The sequence below is a fragment of the Tupaia chinensis genome, unplaced genomic scaffold (genome assembly GCF_000334495.1).
Source record: "Tupaia chinensis unplaced genomic scaffold, TupChi_1.0 Scaffold000606_1, whole genome shotgun sequence".
Taxonomy (NCBI): Eukaryota; Metazoa; Chordata; class Mammalia; order Scandentia; family Tupaiidae; genus Tupaia; species Tupaia belangeri.
This window is the reverse complement of record NW_006160124.1, coordinates 760,080-781,467: the sequence shown is the minus strand read 5'-3', so window position 1 is coordinate 781,467 and position 21,388 is coordinate 760,080. Positions and strand designations below refer to the sequence as shown.

The following is a 21,388-nucleotide window of genomic DNA, read 5'->3' as shown; positions in this document are numbered from 1 at the left end:
TTAAACCACATTTGTTTCTTTGGGAGGAAAAGAATGACAAAAGTCTACACAAAAACACTATGAAATATTTTTAATCCTAGATAGGATTTAATTACTGGTAACCAAAAGGGGAAAGGTCAACAATAATAAAATTCAGTCTTTTTAATCAAATGAACACATACCAAATCGCTCAATATTGTTAAATGGCATGATATAATTTATCCACAGAAGACATGTTCTAATCCAAGGGAAATTGATTTAAATATATATTGACAGAGTGCTAAGAGATGTTATAGGTGACAGTTGACTTAATGAAGTATTTAAGGCTTCCAAACTGTGCCTTTTAGAAAATTAACAAATAACCTCTTTTTCTACCACTTAGAGGGGAAAAGGAACAACAAATGCCAATTAAAAGTCACAGAAACATGATTAATTTGTTTATGCCTTTCAACATTTCACTGAACTTTGCAAAGGCCAGACATAAAACTAAAGTGAATTTTATAGGCAAGCTTGGCCTGCTAGTCTCCTCATACTAGCCTTCCTGTCATACTTCTTCAGTGCTTGGGATAAAATGAGAAACCACAGGAATACCAAAGTAAAAGACAGCTCCTTTCCAAAGACAGGACTGAGCTGACAAAATATATTTAATATCTAAAATTAGAAATAAAATAAATAAAGTCTTCCATATCAACTATATTTTCAGAGAGTTCATTAAAATTTAAGGCATTTTTGACATCTCAGAAATTTGAGTCCAGTGACAGGAGAAGTAAGAAACTACCTGGGAGCAAATTCCAATTTTCCCTATGGCTTGGAACATACATGTTGAGCACAGCTGAAGACGAAGAGAGAGGTGACAAGTGACTATGGACATTTTTTGACCCTGTCCAGTCTGTATAACTTTGCCAGTGTTCCTCTGGAAGGTTGCATTTCAAATATATTTTCCTTCTTCTGTTTAAATTTGATCAAGATGGGGGAATTCTCATCAGCACTCTAGTAGTGGGATAAAAATGAGCAATGCCAAAAATTTCTTCTTCATAAAAGTCAAGAAATTAGATGCAAAAAGATTTATGCTGAGTGACAGCCTCCTTGAATCCCACAAAAATAAAATAATGAAACCTCATCTATACTCATATACACAAGAAGAGATGTATACAGAAAAACATTCTTTCAACAAAAATAGAATGGTCCAGTGTTTTACCCACCAGCCAAATAAACGCAATTATTCATTTTTCTCCTATTTTCAACAAAAATACACTCCACCTGCAGAATCAAAAATTACAAGTCATACTTCATTGAAATATTTGAGGCAAAACATTCATAAACCCTACCCATACGTCCTGTCCCTCTTTCAGCCAATCATAAGTCTTTTTAAAAATTTTGTTTACAATCTATAAAGATTACTGTTTATTGGAAACAAACCAGAGCACCTTAGATCATCAATGGGCAGGAAACTCTCTTTCCCAGTTCTAAAACAACTCAAGTTTACACAGTTGGTCAAATCCAACTTCAAACTTCTTCCAACAAATAACATCCAAATCATGCTAATATTGCTAATATTAGTAACTGTCATAGGAAATATCACAATTATCTGGACCACTTTTGAATAAGAACAACACTTATTTCATAACTGCTTATAGTACAACCACATTGTTAGGAAAATAATTATATGCCATTTCCCAAAATTGAATTCCTGAATTATAGATTTTAAAAAAGAAAATTCCCAAGAACGCCTAAATCCTCAAAGTTTTGTAGCAGAAATGTAACCATATAACCTCTGGTGCTTGAAATGGGATAAATGTCCCACTGACATTTTCTTGAAACCACAAGATTATCCCATAACATTGTACAGTTATTTGTACTTATCCCACTTTCCTCTTCACCCACCTTCTTCATGATTTGCAAGTGATTTGATAAACAAACTTCTCCATTTACTTTAAATTTGTCTTTAAGCACTACAAAAACCATGTTCTAAACCATTCAGATTTCGCAATAGTATCAATTTTATTGTATTAATGGAAAGTCAGGACTTTTCCTTGCCTTTTTTTTAAGATTCTTTCAAAATTTCAGTCAAGTCTTTCTAATCAGTTCTAACGAGAATAGAAATTCAAAAGTGGTTATAAATTTAGGTAACCCAAGCACATGCTAGCTCTTCCTAAAATATTGCTGATTGATTGCTTAAGCTTCTGAAATCAAGAGAGGATACCCTATGAAAAAATGAAAAATTTATTGTCTTTCATTGCTCACCATTTTTAATAGAAAAGATGGTTTACAGTTTGTCAGGAAAATAAATAATGGGAAAAATAACTATACCTTAATTTTTTTTTTCAAATCTTCCCCCAAAATATAAAGAAAAGACATACATAGGATCACAATGCATATGCTCACATCTGCCCTCCAAAGCACACTTGTAATGTAGACATTATAAAGAATAAAAGTTACCAATTAATTATATGGCATGCATCAGCAGTGCACTGGTGGGCTTAAACTGGGTTTTCAGTCATGTGTATATACAGATAATTCTCTTCCTGAGTTGAGCTTCATCTTCAGTTGAGACCCAAATCATTTGCTTTCCTTTTTTTGGCAAGGTACTTGACCATGTGATAAGGCAATCGAATGTTTCATCTTTCTTCCCTTTCAGCAGCATGGCCCTCCTCTGTGACATCACCAATGTGACAAGTGTGAGGACAGGCTCTAAAATATGGTCCTATAAAACCAGAGAGCAGGATTCTTTTGTTCATTAGTGTGAGGCTACAGCACTGTCTCTTCATATATTTGGAGATCTTGAGGATTTCAGTTGAACAGATTCAAAATGGTCTTCTTTCTCCTAAGAAAAAAACATTAAAAACAAACTCAGCTAATACTCCAGTAAGATTCTAGAGCCTTACGTATTCAGAAAGAAAGTTACAGAGTTCATTTTCATCTATGTATCTGCCACTTGTAATTAGGAGTTTTTATTCAACGTGGGGTGGCAGATATAAAACAGATAGCATGTCGACCCTGAAGGGTGCTTTTGATGTCCTAGATATAAGACAGACGAACTCAAAATAGAAGTCAACAAATGATTGCAATAGATACCAAAAGATAATTCCTGTGAAGAAACCACTGAGACTCTTCCTTAAGGGCATGCCTGACCTGGGTGCCGAAATCAATGACCTTCCCATGTTAATTGTAGACAAAGTAGAACTGACAGAAACTAAATATTTTGAGATGACATAGGTTGAATAATACAAAAAATGACATCAGGAATAAAGGAAACACCAATAAGAAATAAGATCATTTGGGTTCACTGGTATGTTTTAGGAAAATCTTTTAGTTACACGCCTATCAAAGATCTTAAACAAATTACCTTAGATAATAGATCACCATTCTAACTTAAATACACCATTGCTGATATTTGTTATATAATACATCCAAAGCACAGACTATTGAAATAAATTATTTTTCAAGGGGAAAAAGAGAAATAGGAGATAGGATTTCTCTTAACATTTTAATTGTTAAAGTTAGAGAAAGCTTTTCTGAAGACTGCTGGAAGGGGAGGGGGTGACTATGATAGTAAAGAGAATAAAGATGGCAAAATAATAGAATTTTTTAAAAATAAAACAAAGGAAATAGGAAGCAAACCAGTCCTAGGTACAAACAGACACGTGTTAAAGTAGAAGAGTGAAAATAAGAAAATAATAAATAGATATTGAGTAGCTGTCAGAATAACTTTGCTTTTGTGTTTGCTTTTGAGTGGACAAATTCAAGAGTTTTAGGGCCATAGGGACAGAGTTACAGAAAAAAAAAAAAAAAAAAAAAAAAAAAAAAAAAAAAAAAAACCAGCATATATATACCACTTTTCCCCTACCTTCACTCAGATAACAAGCTTCTGAGAGAGTAGACTGTCTATCTCTTCACTGCTCTATCTCTGTAAAAACCTGCCGGAAGCCTCATGTTTATCAGTCTTACTATTTTTTAAAGAATAAAATTGATAATGCAAATATTTATTAAGCACCCACTATTGCAGCAAAAGGACTAGATGATAGCAATACAAAAATGAGTATGGCAGAATGTCTGTCCAACAAGAGCTCACAGTAAGTAAGGGAAATAGCTTTAGGGTCAGCCATAAACTAGAAAGGAAGCCTGAGAATTTTGCAGCATTTCTCTGAGATTTGTTTTAACATGCCTCTTGGAGATAAAAGAGACCTGCTTGGTTTTTCTCAAAGTAATATTTTAAATGAAACACTGGAAATACAGTCATGGGTCTTTAATTGCCATGTCCTCTGCACTCACATGGATTTTGCTCCTCTGCAGATACGGTGGGATATATACAAATGTGTGTGTGTGTGTGTGTGTGTGTGTGTGTGTGTGTGTGTGTAGTTAACTAGTGCCACTAATTCACTGTGACCTTCCTGATGGCAGGAATTATATTTTGTTCATTTTTAAATTGCCAACGTCTAGTACATGGTAGGTTGTCTATCAATGAAAATGTATTAAAACGCTAAACTTTAGAAGGAAACACTAGATTGCAACTCAGGAGATGTGGCTTCTAATCCCTAACTGCCAGTAGACAGATAAGCGAAATTCTCCAAACTTCAGCTTATTCATGCATTAAATAAGGATGTCCCACTAGATTTTTGTTATTCTCTAAATTTAAGAATCTACTCAAAAGCAGAATTTCCCAGAAGCCTCTCCTTCCCTTCACGCTACCTACCCTACTGCATTCCCTCTCCTCTGTGCTCTAAGAGACCCTCTCTTGTTCTTTTCATTCTGATGATCGTGTGTGTGTGTGTGTGTGAGAGAGAGAGAGAGAGAGAGAGAGAGAGAGAAAGATGGAGAGAAAGAAGGAGAGAAAGATGGAGCGAGAAAGGGAGAGAGGTATGTGTTTCTGCCAATATTCTATATTGTGTCTAAGAAATTATGTAATCTGACATAAACCCGAAAGTGTCTTACAGTGCCCCATAAATGACTGTGTAACAAGCAAATAGGAAAAAAGGAAAGATTCTTTTCTAATTGCTGAAAAAAAGTCAAGAAAAACAAATCTATAAACAAAACCCCACAAAAGCGGTATAGACCTAGGGAAATATCAAATAAGTAGGGCTGTTAGAATATTAATGAGGATATATAAGATTAAAGCAAACCCTATATGACATAGCAGTTAAGAAATTTACAAACTCTCTTGATCTATGCAGTCATGTATAACAAATTTTTAAAAACAGGAACAAGACTTATAGAATGACATTCATAGCAGCTTGAAAGTGGAAGAATACGGAAGATTTGCTCCTGAGTGAAGCAAGCCAGGCTATGAAAGAGAGACAATGTATGTCCCTATTTAATATATACTGAGTGTCCACACTCTATGACTGAAACTGATTGACTAAAGGATATAGAAACACAGTATATATATGTAAATACCAGATATAGTGTGTGTGAAAGAGGAGGTTCTGAGGAAGGACATTTCGAAGAAAAATAGGGAGACAAAGCATTAATGGGACAAAGAAATGTTATATTATCTATTGAAGATAATTTATAGTTTTATCAACTATACTAGGGAGAAATGTTCACCTGTTGAAATATCCAATTTGTAAGACAAATAATATGATTGAATGTATAAAAGAAAATGAAATTTAAAAATTTAAAAAAAGAATTAATAAAAAAAATGCTAGAAATAGCCGAAGTATCCATTGACAGGAGAAAAGAAAGACAATTTTGGAACAGCCATACAGTAGAATACTATTTCTGAATACAAAGGAATCTACCACTGATTAACACAAAGTAGACAAAGCTCAAAAACATGTCTGAATGAAAGAAAAATTAAACAAAATGCTACATACTGTGTGATGAAAATAATGAATACTGAGTTCTAAAATAGACAAAAATGAATCTAGGTTTTAAAAGATCACCTTAGTTTCCTTTGGAAGATGAAGGACTGATTAAATGAAAAAGGACACAGGTTCTTTTCACAGTGTTCTATATCTTCACAGGCTTTGGGGTTATACAAATATAAATATTTCTCAAAATTCTCAAAATGATGAATTTCTCAAAATTCCTCTAATTGTATATTTATGTGCATTTCACCTTTAAAATTCTCAAAATAGGACCCAGCAAGTGGCATGGTTTTTAAGGCAATGGATCCCATATGCCAACTCCACAGTTCAAGTCTTAGATCTGGTGGGCTGAAAAACATGCCAGGCATATGTGCATGTGTGCCCAAAATCCCAAGAGGAAAATGGAGAAGAGCTTGCAGCATAGCCATCCCTTCTGAATGGTTATTTCTCATTTTCCCTCTCACTCTGTCTCTTTTCAGCAAGTACACAGGCCCTATGGCAAAAGATGTTAAAAAAATTAAAATCCTCAATTTATTGAAATCTTGTCAACAGTATACTACACCTTTACGTGTATAGAGGTCAAGTATATTAAAGTCTGCAACTCCGAGAGATACCCAAAAAGGAATGCGTATTACTGAAAGGATAGAGGGATGATGAGATAAAGAGATACAGCATAAAGCAAACAGTAAAATTTAGGTGAGGGGTATACGACTGTGCTACTGTACAATTTCCCTTGATAAACCTCATTATATTTTTCCTGACTCTTGAGCTATTACCAATGGTTTAGCTGTTTTGTCTGCCGCTTGGAAAACTACAGACTGTCATATTAAGGTCACACTTCTTGGGGGCTACAAACTAGAAGTAAGTCAACTTCTGATCACAACATCAGTGTCATTCATGGAGATGCCCACAATAATGATTTAACCTATATATAAAAAAATAGGATCAAGCTGCTAATAGAGACTGAATAAGACAGATTGCTATAAATACTGCATAGGTCCATCATCCCCCCACAACATGGTAATGCACCTGCCCTCATAGAGTGGGCACAAGGTAAAGGATGCAGAGGTTACCACAGCATACCAGACTTGAGACTGATGCCAAACCTTCATCAGCTTTCCATGGCAAATCAATTCATGATACTATTGACCACTTTTTTTAGACTGTCCCTGAAATGTCTTACCACCATTGACACCAGTCCAGGCTATGATTTTGCTATTCTAGTCTTATCAGCTAACCCTAGCCACACTATCGTGGCCTTTTAAGCAAATCTGTATAATGTTTGTGGCTTTATGGATCATTTCAGTCAGATTATGGTGCACTCCTTTTTTTTTTTGTAGAGGTTTTTGCACTCACCAGGGAGAGAGACAGAGATATAGACAGAGACAGTGAGAGGAAAAGTGAGAAATCTCCCCCCACCCCCGTGGGGATGACCACACCACCATCCCTTCTCCTTCATTCTCTTCCCAAGATCTTGGGCATGCACACATATGCACAGGACATGAGTTTTAATCCCTAAGTCTGGGACTCAAACCACAGTTAACCATATAAGGAGTCCAACGGCATAACTGCTATGCCATCTGCTAGCCCCAAGTACACTCTTTTATCAGAAAAGCTGCATAGAAATTGGCTTAAAGTAAAAATATCCAATGACTCTTCCAGCTCCTACCATCCAATGGCATACAGTATCCTTGAACATTGGAATGGCCTTCTCAAATATTGACTCAGAAAAATTTCTGACTCTATCTCCATGACCTCCTCCTTGTCCTCACATCTTAGTAAGCCAGGTTGGTCACTAAATATGGTTGTTAATGGGAAGGGATCATCTCTTGCTCATTTCATGGGTAATAATCAGGGAAGAATATATTATTTATAAGAGCACCTAGAAAGTTCACATGTAATTCGGATTTAACTACCTGTATTGTCTTGTTGGAGTACCATGATCCTAGATTAAAAGACAATTACCACTCATTGAATATTCTAGTAACCAAGTCCCTCTACAATGACCCATATAGAAAAAAAAAAAAAAAATAAGGAGATATATTGAGGATCTGAGAATCTGTAAGTTTTTTTAGTATCTTTGTCCCTCTTTCACCTGAATCTTAAGGGGCAAACATTTGAGTGCCAGTAGAAAGGTCTCAGGTTGAGTAGAAAGGTCCACACAGAGACTTAGGAGAAGACCACCTGACTTTCTAAGATATTCCTAATGGTTTATGGGTTTGTCTACCTAGGTAGGGGATATGATTAAGGTTAATAATTTGAGTTGACCTCATCTTGCTTTTTGGTGTCCTGTTGGTAGTAGCTTTATTTAAATGTGTATAAAGCAAATTAACTAGAGTTGATCCCAGGTTTAGTCAGTTACATAAATTATAAAGGTCTTAAGTTAACATATGCTATGGTTTGAACATCTCTCCCAAAGGTTTATGTGTTGGAATTTGGTTGTATTTTGAAAGTATGAAGAAAAACTTAATCTGACTATGGATTTAAGAGGTGGTAGAGGTGGTTAGGATCAGATAGAGTTATCAGGGCTTCTATCTGAATACAGGTTGTTTTATAAGGATAAAGAATGAAACCAGAACAGAGAAACGTGGACACAGACATGTGCGCTCCTGCCCATCACCATGTTTTGATACAAGAAGATCTTTGACAGATGCCAGCACCAAGTTCCTAGACGTACCTTCAAACTCATGAGCTAAGTTAACCTCTATTCTTTTAAAATTACCTAGACTCAGGTATTTTGGTTATTAGCAGAAGAATGGACTAGAACAGTATCGTAAAGGGAAAACTTATCAGAAACCAAAATAGTATAGAAATAAGATTTTTACATTATTGGGAGACAATTCTCCATGTTCTCCATGGTTCATTGTCATTTCTGCACATCTTATGAATGAGACACAGCTTTCCTTTTGTTATAGACTCTCTTTTCAAGAATCGTGTAGAAAGCGGCCTTGGAAGGATCAGCAGATGGCATAATGGTTACGTCACTGGACTCCCATGTAGTCAAAAGCTGTTTGAGTTCCAGATCCAGCAGCTTAAAACTCGCATTGGGCACGTATGCATGTATGCCCATGATCCTGAGAGAAGAATGGAGAAGGGAAGAGACTGTGGCACGGCCATCCCCCCTGGGGACGATTTCTTACTTTCTATCTCTCTCCATTTCTCTGGTGAGTATTATAAAAATAAAATCTCTAAAAGATGAAAGAAAGAAACGAAGGAAGAATAAGAAAGAAAGTGACCTTAGAAAAATATAGATATTGTCTCCATCCAAAGCAAAGCGCAAGCTTGCTTACAGCCTTATAAACAGTGTCTTCCTCTGGAGCAATAGACAGGCATGCTACTTGCCTAGCACAATAGAAGTAATTTGCACTCTTTTTAGAACAAATGATGAGCATGCTTACTGCCCATTCTGAAAATTCAGATTCCCAAAGCTTTTGGTTCCTTTCCTGTAAGACAATCAAGTATTTTCATTTTCTCTACATAAAGCCCTGTAGGAACTGGGACTTTGAAAACTGGTTTAAAGGCTGTTACTTTGGCTGGCACTTCTCTGTGAGTACTAAACTGTCCTTTATCTCTGACAAGGAGCGTTATGTCTTCTAAAGTGTCTATAAAACTGTGGAGACTCAGCCTGCAAATAGGGTAAAAATATCAGTTCCTGACAATCACTATATGTTTATTATTGCATTGCAATGGTACCTTTCCTACATTCCCATTAATAAATTAAAAGTTAAGTAACCATATGTAGAAAGGAGAAATGGGGTCATCATTTTACTAGTAAAAATATCAAATATTTATGTACCTAAGTTAAGTTAGTAAAAGAAAGCAGTTACTAAATATTCTTACATAGGGATTCTCTTCTCACTTGTTCCTCCTACTGTAAATCATTTGAAATGCATTTTCTTTCTTCAGTGTCATGCTACTTTTTATTTTGAGTGGGTAAACTCGTAATTACCTATATTTTAAGTCAATAGTGAACAATGTCAATAAAATGTGTTTTTAAACACTTAAGGTTTTATGTGTATACAGAAGTAATTCCAAACAGATATGAAATCATCTGCTATGGTACCTTAAATATCTCAATAGTTTTTATATAACTTTTATTTTCTCTATATAAAACAATTGTATTATGAAATAAAAACAAAAATGTATAGCTAAATATGAGCTCTTTTATTAGCCTACATATTTTGTTTTCTTGAATTATAATACATTATCTTTTTGAAAATTCAAACATTATCAAATGTATTACTTCAAAGACTAGATACACTCATGAGTTTGCTAGTTCCAAAAAAGGATTAACTGATAAGTTTGCTATGCAAATAGTAACATAAATGTCTATATGACTGTAATTGTTTTTACTTCATCTTTGACTATTGACTGATCAGTACACCTAGATATCTCAATTTTTAATGGCTATAAAGTTTCCAAGTATTTCATTACTTTTATATATGAAAAAGTCTCATCTAATTCCTTACTGATGGTGTTTAAAGTTGTTTCTCTTTGTCAACTGACAAAAACAATGTTACAGTGACTATTCTTGTATTAACATCATGTACTTCTTGTATTAACTTCATGTACTTCAAAGAGTATTTCTGTCAGATAAATACTGAGAGATAAACATGCTGAATAACAAGAGCTTGCATGAATGCTACAATGTTAATATAACCCCTAATTTGTAAATGCTTAATACCACCATGTTAAAATTCTGGTCTCACCTTTGTTGCCAAGGATTTGAGTTTTCCCAGCAGTGACTGTTTATTGGAATATACAACTTCCTCTTCGTTATCTTCTCCTTCCATGATAGCACAACTGTCTGCTGCTGGGAGCTCACACTCTTTTGAGTTTGTTGTCATTACTAATTTGGAATATTTGTACTCCAGTCTAATTGATGGTAAATAAAGATAAATAAATAATAAAGTGATCTTTTTTTAATATAAATTAGTACTTATTTTATGCAATCATAGTTCAGCTCATTAATATCTTCTAGTACAGTTACTCTGCCAACAAATGTCTCTCATCTACAGCCTAGCTGTAAGTGTTCTCATTTATCTACCATCTACATACAAATAGTTCCCAGGATGTCAGAGAATCAGATCAATAACGTTAATTCTACCACTTACTTTACATTGACAGAATTGTCTGATTATGAAGAACTTTTGAAAAACAGAGGGAAAAAAAAGTCTGAATGCACATTCTGAATTTATAAATATTTAGAAGCCAATTCATTATCAGGTTTTCCATCATTTAAATCATAAGAATGAGAATATGAAACAGACAAGTTATTTGGTTTCTACTGTCTTTCATATATCACTTATTCTTTTATATTTTCCATCCCAGAAATTACAATTGTCCCCAGATAGTTTAACATCGAAATTCCACAGCCCTTCTGAGGTATAAATCATTATAAAAGATTCAGATGATATAACAGATCAATTAATATATTAGGTCATTGGAAAAGTCATGATGTATTTTTCTATGCAGAAATGTGTCATGAATTTTCCAATGACCCCATACATTCAGGGGTTAGACCCATATTCCAGACTCTTAGAGACCTAAATAAATATGATCATTGTCTATATACTTAGTCTGTTTCTTTGCAACTAACTGCTCACAACACAGTATATAGATGTAAATACCAGATATAGTGTGTGTGAAAGAGGAGGGTCTGAGGAAAGGCATTAAGAAGAAAAATAGGGAGGCAAAGCATTAATGGGACAAAGAAATGTGATATATTATCTATTGAAGATATTTCATAGTTTTATCAACTGTACTAGGGAGAAATGTTCACCTGTTGAAATATTCATTTTGTAAACTGGATGGTATGATTGAATGTATAAAAGAAAATGAAATGAAAAAAAAAAAGAAAGACTGGACAAGAAGACATGAGGATGTCATTAAAAGAAAAATAGATACAGAGGGGCTGGCAGGTGGTTAAGGTGCTGGACTCTCACATGGTTGACGCAGTTTGAGTCCCAGACCTGGTGGCTTTAAAGTCGTGCTAGGCATGTGTGCATGTATACCCAAAATCCTGAGAGGAGAATGGAGAAGAAAGGATTGTGGCATAGCCATCCTCCCCAGGGGAGTGATTTCTCACTTTCTGTCTCTCTGGTGAGCATGCATGCCTGATACAAAAAGAAAGAAAAACAGATACAGAGCAAATCTGCTTTCTAATCTCAGTTCTGTCACCATCTACTTGAGTAGCAAGGAGCCTCCAGTTCGTTGTTTTAAAATAAATGAGTCTAGGGAACCAGCAGTTAGCGTAATGGCTATGTCGCTGGACTCCCACGTAGTCGACTGCGGTTCGCGTCCCGGACCCGGTGGCTTAAAACTCACGCCGGGCGTGTGTGCGTGCGTGCCCAAGATCCCAAGAGGAGAAAGAAGGAGAAGGGACTGTGGTGTGACCATCCCCCCTGGGGGGTGATTTCTCGCTTTCTGTCTCTATGTCTCTCTCTCTGTCTGTCTGGCGAGCACACGTGCCCTATAGCGAAACCCTCTCAAAAAAATTTTTTTTTAATTAAAAAAATAATAAATGAGTCTAACTCCATGATCAGAACATTTTCCTTTTTAAAAATTTTATTTTAATTTATTTTATACATTCATTCACATATGTCACTTAGTTTGTAAAGTGAATGTTCCAACATGGATACACTTCTCACACCAGTCCAGTTGGGAATACTAAACACATTATCATCAACAGATAATAACCTATTTCTTTGTCCCATAAATGTCTTGCCTCTCTATTTTTCTCCTTAATGTCTTTCCTCAGACTCTCCTCCTTCTCCCATCCTCTTCCCACACTGTATCTGGCAACCATTTTCTATGTTTCTATGTCCTCTAGTCATTCAGTTTTGTCCATAGAGTGCAGTCAATTAGAACATTTTCTAAAGTTCTATGATCTTGCTGTTACCAGGATAACAATCATTTCCTCAGCTTGCTTTTTCAAAGGCTTATTCTATAACTTCTTCACCAGGAATATTTCTTATATCTCTCAGAGACATGGGCTATAAGTTTAAAATTATCACAACAAAACAGACCCTCCAGTTCTAATAGAACATTCTAAGAAGGGTACTTACTTCTGATTCTTTTTCCAGAAGTAACAAGTTAGAGCCACCAGCAAAACAGCTGTAAAGGCTCCCACACCTGCTCCCACTTTGAGCCAAAAATCAACTGTTTCGCAGGTTGACAACTTTTTCTCAGGCAAAGAAACTCCTTTAATGCACCATTTAGGTTCATTCCAGACATACAAGGTTTCCTTTAAAAAATAATAATAAAAGAAGGCATAAGAAATGAGATTCAGATTCAATTGTAAAAACCGTATTTGTCACGACGTCAGTTTCTCATGTAGAAGAAAGGTTTTTGCTAATCCTTTACTCATAGGCACAGAAGTTATTCAGCCTCCCTTTAATAGAAGCCCTAGTAAGAAAGGAAAAAGATATAGAAGTGAATGAAGGAAATAATAAATGAAAATGTAAAACCAAAATAAAGATATGAGTTGTCATATTAGAGAGACTTGCTGCATGTTGACTTAAATAAAAATGACACCATCTACATACATCTTTTGGGCTATTTTTCTCACATTTTTGATGATCAATCCTGACTTCTTATGCACATTTTTAATGAAAGCTTACATTGCTTGATATAAATAGTAGGAATGGATTTCACCATCCATCCTACAGGCCCATCACCCAACAAGTCTCTCTCTTGAGTAGCAGAACAGACCCTGAACCAGGGCATGTAGAAGCCCCAAAGCTGGCAGACTTGGGGGACTGCTTTGGGGACCACACCCTTCTCTCCCAGGCCAAAATAAGGAGAGCGTTATTCTGGTTCATCACTATCCAAGCCAGGTACTTTCCTTCTCCCAAGGTAAATGACTCAATCTTTTTTTTTTTTTTTTTTTTGCTATAGGGCGCGTGCGCTCGCCAGGCAGACAGAGAGACAGAAAGCGAGAAATCACCCCCAGGGTGGATGGCCATGCCACAATCCCTTCTCCTCCATTCTCCTCTCGGGATCTTGGGCACACACGTACACGCGCCCGGCGTGAGTTTTTAGCCACCGGGTCCGGGACACAAACAGCAGTCAGCTACATGGGAGTCCAGCGACATAGCCATTATGCTAACTGCTGGTCCCGATGACTCAATCTCTTTAAGACAAGGCTTTTCAAATAGCAATTACTCCAAATAACTAGGGACTAATTAAGTCAACATATTGGGTTTTGATGAGCAATTTGGAAAAAATAAGCAGAACCAGCTCCGTTACCTAGAGGTAAAGGGAGCCAGATCCCACACGACCAACTACAATTCAAATCTCAGCCCTGAAAGCTTGAAAAATACACCCAACACATGTGCATGTGTGCCCCAGTTCCTGAGAGGATGGGGAAATGGAAAAGGGAATGTGGCACGACCCTGCCCCATTGCGGGTGCTTTCTCCCTCATCATTTTCCTTCTGTCTCTCTCTGGCAAATGTGCGTCCATGTGTCCTCTGGCAATAGAGCAAATCAAATAAATTTTTAAAAACAAATATATAAATAAGATAGATCAAATAAGAAAATACAAATATAATGCATGGGTCTGTATATAAGGATTCTTCAAAAATGTTCACGGAAAATGCATATTATAAAAAAAAATCTATGCATGTATTTCAAAAATTTTGTGTCAAAATAAACTCAGATTTTAATTCCATTTTCCACAAATTGTTGAAAGTCCCTTATATACTTCAACAAATACCAGTAGCCAGTATCAATTTACATAATGATTTTATCCTTTGACATTAAATGACACAGGACATTAATCATTTCGCTCATTGTGCCTAATTAAATTTTCTGGTAAGTGGTGGACACTTTATCAACACTGAATAAAAAGGTAATATCATGGGACAGCAGGTGGTGTGGTGGTTAAGGCACTGGACACTCCCACATGTCTGACCACAGTTTGAGTCCCGGACCTGGTGACTTGCTTTCTCATTTTCCCTCTCCTTCTCTCTCTCTTTCTCTCTCTCTCTGTGTGTCTCTCTCTGGTCAAATTAAAATAAATGAATGAATAAATCAAATTAAATAAATAATTGTTTTTTTAAAAGATAATATAATGTTTAACTATATGTTTTATACATGCAAGAATAGTTTTTGCAGTTAGTAATGAAATAATGTGCAGGAGTATCTCATTCAGTTTGAGGAAAAGCTTCAATCAAGTTTTTTTTTTTTTTTTTTTTTTTGGAGAGATTTTCACTGTAGGGCGCGTGCGCTCGCCAGACAGACAGAGAGAGACAGAGAGACAGAAAGTGAGAAATCACCCCCCAGGGGGGATGGTTATGCCGCAATCCCTTCTCCTCCATTCTCCTCTCGGGATCTTGGGCACGCACGCACACGCGCCCGGCATGAGTTTTTAAGCCACCGGGTCCGGGACACGAACCACAGTCGACTATGTGGGAGTCCAGCAACATAGCCATTACGCTAACTGCTGGTTCCCAATCAAGTTTGAATAAAAACTCTCAGCATGTTTTTCAGAAAGGACATTAGTGATTGAATTTTTCTTTGAGTACACAACAACTGTAATGTCGCACTTAGTGTAAATAACTTACATTTAACATGGATCACATTGTTTTTATAAGAATGATAAGGTGAGAAATGCAGAGGCATGTTCAAATTCAGCTGCTATACCTCTAAGTGTAAACAGTAGCAACACAGGGATAGGGACTGGCGTGTTGGTTAAGGAAGCTGGATCCCACAGAGCGAATAATACAGTTTGAGTCCCAGACCCAGCAGTCTGGAAAATAGACCATACATGTGTGTGCATGCCCACAATCACAAGAGGAGAATGAAGGAAAGGGAAATGTGGCATGGCCACAAAAATCTCATTTTCCTTCTCTTTCTCTGTCTCTGTGTCTCTCCACAGTGAACAAACTCAACCTATAGCAAAAGTAAATAAATAAAAAGTAACAACACAAAATGAAAAAATAAAAGCTTGTCCACAAACACTAACTTCATTTGAAGTGCATTCCAGATCCCACACAACCAACTACAGTTGGGAAAAAAAAATTTTTTAAATGAATGCACAATAGTGTATATGATTTTATCAAATGTACATCACCCAATGAGAATGGCAAACTCTAATGTCTAAAGACAGTCTTATAAATAAAACTTCAAAATGAAAACCATACTTGTAAATCCAGGATGCATAACTCTTCCATAAGCTCCTCAAATACTGTCAAAGAAGAAACATCAAGCTATTGGCAAAATGTCCTAGTCGTTCTATAACTATTAGTTAGAAAGTCTTATCCCTTCTTTCGATCACATATCATAGGAAAATAAGAAAAGAGCTGGCACAGCAGCTGGAAGATTTATTCTCCCAGGAGGTAGGGATATTTTGCGAGCAGGGTTAAGATAAATTTGATGATAAATTTAAAACCATTCCTCTTAGTGATAACACAGTATCTCTTCGCATCTTTACTACTGCACGACATTTAGAAGTAATGTTTAATACAGGCTTAGAGCCTGGGATAGATTTTTGAGATCTAATTTGATAAGAACACTTTTTATCAGGAGTTGTGCAGCTCTTTTTGTTTATACCAGCAATATGTGAAGGGCTTACATTGTGTAAATTTATGCACATACATCTATGTTTAATATATTTGCAGAACTGGAGTGGGGCATGCTCGGTCAATATAAAGTGAAAAATTGTAAAGAACAGAGCTGGAAATAGAACTGAAAAATAGTAAGATGGTCAAAAACTTAAAAGATACCTATTCACAATATTTTGTATTAACCATGTTTTTTCTACAGCGAAGTTTTGGAATCCAAAGAAATCCACCCTTGTTCATTGAGACTGTGGAAAACATGGTGAAACTCACTGTAGAAGTCGACCTCTGAAATATTTTTATTCAGAGAGTAGAGGTGACCATCCCATTTTCTGTATCACACAAATTTGTTTGTAATTTTAACGAAATACTAAGTGAGGTATACAAATTTAGGAATGGCATGTGTATATTTCTAATTAAAGCTCAATCTCATTTGGCAAATATTTTCAAAATTAATGTCTAAATACAACAGAAGGGAATATTTAACTGATTCTGGCATTTTTCAAATTAAATTTGTTGCTCTTTGGGGATATCATGTATTTCCACATGTCAAACACAAAGTGATTTAAACATATGCTTAAAGGCAAAAAAAAAAACCCACTTAAGAATCACATACCAACTATTTGTTTCAACATTTTTAGAACATGGAGCCAGCAGGTGGCATGGTGGTTAAGAGAATAGACTTCCACATGGCCAACCCAGACCCAGTGGGCTGAAAATCACACTGAGAGCATGTGTGTACATACCCTAAATCCCAAGGGACAAAATACAAAATAGAGGAGGAGATTACAGCATGGCTATCCCCCCTAGGGTGTGATTCTCACTTCCCTTCTCTCTGTCTCTGTCACTCTCCAGGTAACGCACACACCCTATGCCAAAAACCTAAAACAAGTAAAAATTTAAAAATATATCGAAGAGAACCTATTCAAGGGAGAGATACTCTGAGCAACATAAAATCAGAGAAATTGTTGCAACCTCACTGTCTTAAACTACCAATTCTGACCTTCTAAAAGAGAAATATAAAGAATGCTTGGATAAAAGATCATTTAGCTCTTCATAACTCTTTCATTAATCTTGGTGGCCAAAGAAGGGAATGCAGCTTAGTTTTTCATTTACTCCAAAAAACAATGATAAGTTAATAAGTTTAGCATAATTTTACTCGGTCCTCAGGAATTTTACTTGGTCCTCACTTTTCTATGCAAAAATGCATCATGACTTTCCCAACAACCCAGAATAAGGATAAAGAAGAATTTGTACAGCGAAGCAAAAAAAGTACATTATTATCACAAAGATTAGCAAGAAGTCATCTTTGTGAATATGGAATTTTCACCCTTGACTCACCTAAAAATGTTTCAAAGGGGGCCAGATGGTGGCACAGCCATAACACAACTAGACCCACATAAAAAAAAAAAGTCCATGTTCACTTTCCAGGACCTCTCAGAGCATGCTGGGTGTGTGTACTCATACTCATACTCATACCAAACTTGAGAATCAAAGTGGACTGTGGCATGGGGACCATGTTGCAGGTACCTATATCTATTTACTAAATAAATAAACATAAAATGTTAAAACTTCTCAGTAGTGTGCTGGCTGAGTATCATTGTGTCTGTGTACTCTGAACGACAATGAACACACTTGACAAACTAACACATTTCCCAGTTTTTATTTCAGATTTTATTTGAGATTTGAGATTTCTTATTTTGTATTAAACTATAAACAAAAATACACTTAAGACTTTCCTGGGCAGGGGCCAACTGATGGCGAAGTGGTTATGTCATTGGACTCCCACATGGCTGGCCATGGTTTAAATCCCAGACCTAGTAGCTTGAAAATCATTCTGGGCACATGTGCATCTACCCCCAAGAGCCTGGGAAAAGAATTGAGGAGAAGGGATTGTGCCATGGACATCCCCCCATTTCTCACTTTTCCTCTCACTGTCTCTGTCTCTCCAGCAAGCACACAGGCCTAAAGCCAAAACCTCTTTAAAAAGAAAAAGAAAAAGACTCTCCTCGACAGAACAGCTTCTCCTCTCTGATCCTCTTAACTCAGTGAGCATTCTAGCAGGTTACTCACTCCATGGTAACCTGAGTGTCAGTCCTATCCATCTACCTTCTAGCTTTCACTGGAATCTCTGATCCTCTGACGCCTCCTCTCCACTAGAGTTCCAGCACTGGCTTTCATTTACTTCCATTTATGATTCTTCAGTGAAATTTGGAGATGGTGTCAAGTCATCTTGACACAAAGTTAGCTTCTTTTGATATGACTCTACTAAAAGATGGTGCAATAATGTAGGCTTTCTCAAATACTACTGATAAAAGTGAAAATTGATATAACCAAAGCTATTTGATAATATGTATCAAGAACCTTAAAAATGTCCACCTCAAGTTTTCTTCAAATATCTACCTGGGGAATTATTAAATTCTCAGTTACATAAATAACAGAATATTTTTCAAAACTATAAAAAAATTTTTGTTTTTAAAAAATATTTAATAAGAAAGGGAATAAATTTTAATGATACATTAAACATTAAAAGGGAATAAACATATATAGGAGAGGGACCAGCAGATGGCATAAAGGTTATGTTGCTGGACTCTCATGTAGCCAACCGCAGTTCGAGTCCTGGACCTGTTGGCTTAAAATTCATACCAGGCATGTGTGTGTGCCCCAAATCCCAAGAGGTGACTAGAGGAGAAGAGATTGTGGCATTGCCATTCCCCTTGCGGGGGTGATTCTTTCTGTCGGTCTCTGTCTCTCTGGCAAGTGCAAGCACCTATAGCAATCATCTCAAAAAATACACATATATAGGAGAAAATCACAACCTTATTTAGGAAAGCAATCAACAAATAGCAAACCAATGACTGCAGAGAATATTAGACAGTAGGAACTTGATTTTCTTATTTATGTGTATGCTTTACTAGTTGGACATGATCCTAGGGTGAATCAGTTACACCATCCTAATTACATCTATGTAAGTTATGAAATAAATCTCATCTTGGTTCATATTTTCTTTATAATCTAGAAAAATATCCATAGTCTATAACTCCCTAGTCATGATTATTTTTCTCAATTCCAGTGAATATCTGTAAGCTTAGCTACCAACTTGATTTTAAATGTACATTAATGTTACAGCAAGTTAACCGTATGCTGTAGCCAGGCTTCTGAACTTGAGTTCCTATGCTGTGATGCCAGACTATCACACAGTTCTGCTTAAGTGGATTTGGCCCTTACCTGAAATCCTCTCTTGCAGGCGCCTTCAATCTCATGGAAGTCATGCTCTGTGCATAGAGGGCAAGCTTCAGCACTCTCCCACAGGAAATAGAATGCACACCCATCACAGGTGCCTGCTGGGCACTTGCTGATATAAAAAAAAAAAACAAAAGAACAACAAAAATGACAGCTTTGGACCATATTCAATGGGCTCTAATCAACATTGGAGTGCTACCACATACTGGGGAGTCTTTGTGAATGCTGGAAAAGCACGCTAGGAAAAAAATTTAGAGAAGCTGAAATCAGAATGGGACAACACGCAGCAGCTACTTAGGAGTGCTGGAATCAAGGAGACAGATAACAAGCGCTGTGAGGATATGAGGAAACTGGTGCCCTCATGTATTCCTAGTGAAAATAGAAAATGGTGCAGCTAACTTCAGAAGAGAATGAAGGTTACTCAAACATTTCAACATGGAGTTACCATATGATCCAACAAGTCTACTCCCTTGGTATAGACTCAAGAGAAATGAAAATATATCCTCACAAAAACTTGTTCATAACAGCATTATCTATAATAGCCAAAGGTGGGAACAACCCAACAGATGAACAGATAAGCAAAATGTTGTAAATCCATACAATGGAATACTATTCAGCCATAAAAAGTAATGAGTTATTTGAGCCAGCAGGTGACATAGTAGTTAAGGCACTACAACTCCCACATGGCTGATCACAGTTCAAGTTGAACCTCAAAAACATCAAATCTCTGGTTTTTTTCCTAGGAGTGAGATGAATACAATTGCAGCCAAATACTCTGAAATGGAATGGGGTTGAGGCATTTTGACTACATCTCCCATCTCCTGCCCTCTAATAAGCCAACTATAAGTTCTTCAAATCACACCAGGCATATGTGCATCTGTATCCAAAATTCCAAGAGGAGAATAGAGAAGGGATCACACTGTGGCCATCCCTCTTGGGGAAGGCGATTTCTCACTTTCCTTCTCTCTGTCTCTCTTTGACAACTGCATACATCCCATGACACACCCACAATAAAAAGGAAAAGAAATGCAGTATGTATGCCACAAGTTGTACAAACCTTGAAAATATTATACCAAGAAACTAGTCACAAAATTCCACATATGTTATTCATATGGAAACCCAAAAAGGGTAAATCTAGAGACAGAAAGTAGATTAGTGGTTACTAAAAGAAGAAAAGTAAGGAATTACTGCCCCAGGGATGAAGTGGTATAATGAACTGACAGGAAATTACAAGTGGGTTGTTGTTGCCGGAGGTCAAGAAAACAGCAGTGAGTAAGTGCTGGGCATACACATGGAAACTAGGTGGAGAACGGTTTTAGATGTTAAGGAAGCTATGCTTTCTGTTTAAAGTAATATACCGAGCCAAGGGGCTTAAGTAAATGGGATAATGCACAGGACCAAGGTTTTAAAGAGTTTGGGAGAGAGATACAATCACAAAACATCCTCAAGTGGAAATCAATCAATCAATCAATCAACCATACAGCTCACAGATGCAAATGATTTTGCAATACTAGGTTTCCTTGGCCTGATGATGATTTCAAGAGGTGGTTACCCTCACCACTCTGTATGTGATAGATGGGGTTTAGACAGAGGTGCAAAATCACACTGCACCCACCTCCAGGCAGGCCTCAATGGAGACTTTTTGCAACTTTGATTTCTGGTGAGGGAGCTCATTACATCAAGTTGCATCTTTCATTTTAGGGCCAGATAAACACAGCATGGTCCACAAATTAACTTGCTGTTCCTGTGTACAGAATTCTTACTGATTGTAGCCAGAAGCTATTTGCAAAGGTTCT

At 36.5% G+C, this 21,388-nt stretch overlaps 1 protein-coding gene across 1 annotated transcript in view; it reads right to left on the bottom strand.

The window, feature by feature from the left end:
- Positions 1-2,276: 2,276 nt before the first annotated feature.
- Positions 2,277-21,388, bottom strand: part of ELAPOR2 (endosome-lysosome associated apoptosis and autophagy regulator family member 2) — a 116,907-nt gene continuing 97,795 nt past the window's right edge. The window contains exons 18-21 of the mRNA XM_027775852.1: positions 19,578-19,704; positions 12,854-13,032; positions 10,496-10,661; positions 2,277-2,803 (exon numbers count right to left, since the gene is read on the bottom strand). Coding sequence (XP_027631653.1) covers positions 2,744-2,803; positions 10,496-10,661; positions 12,854-13,032; positions 19,578-19,704 — 532 coding nt within the window. The 3' untranslated portion in view covers positions 2,277-2,743. The remainder of the gene's footprint in view (positions 2,804-10,495; positions 10,662-12,853; positions 13,033-19,577; positions 19,705-21,388) is intronic.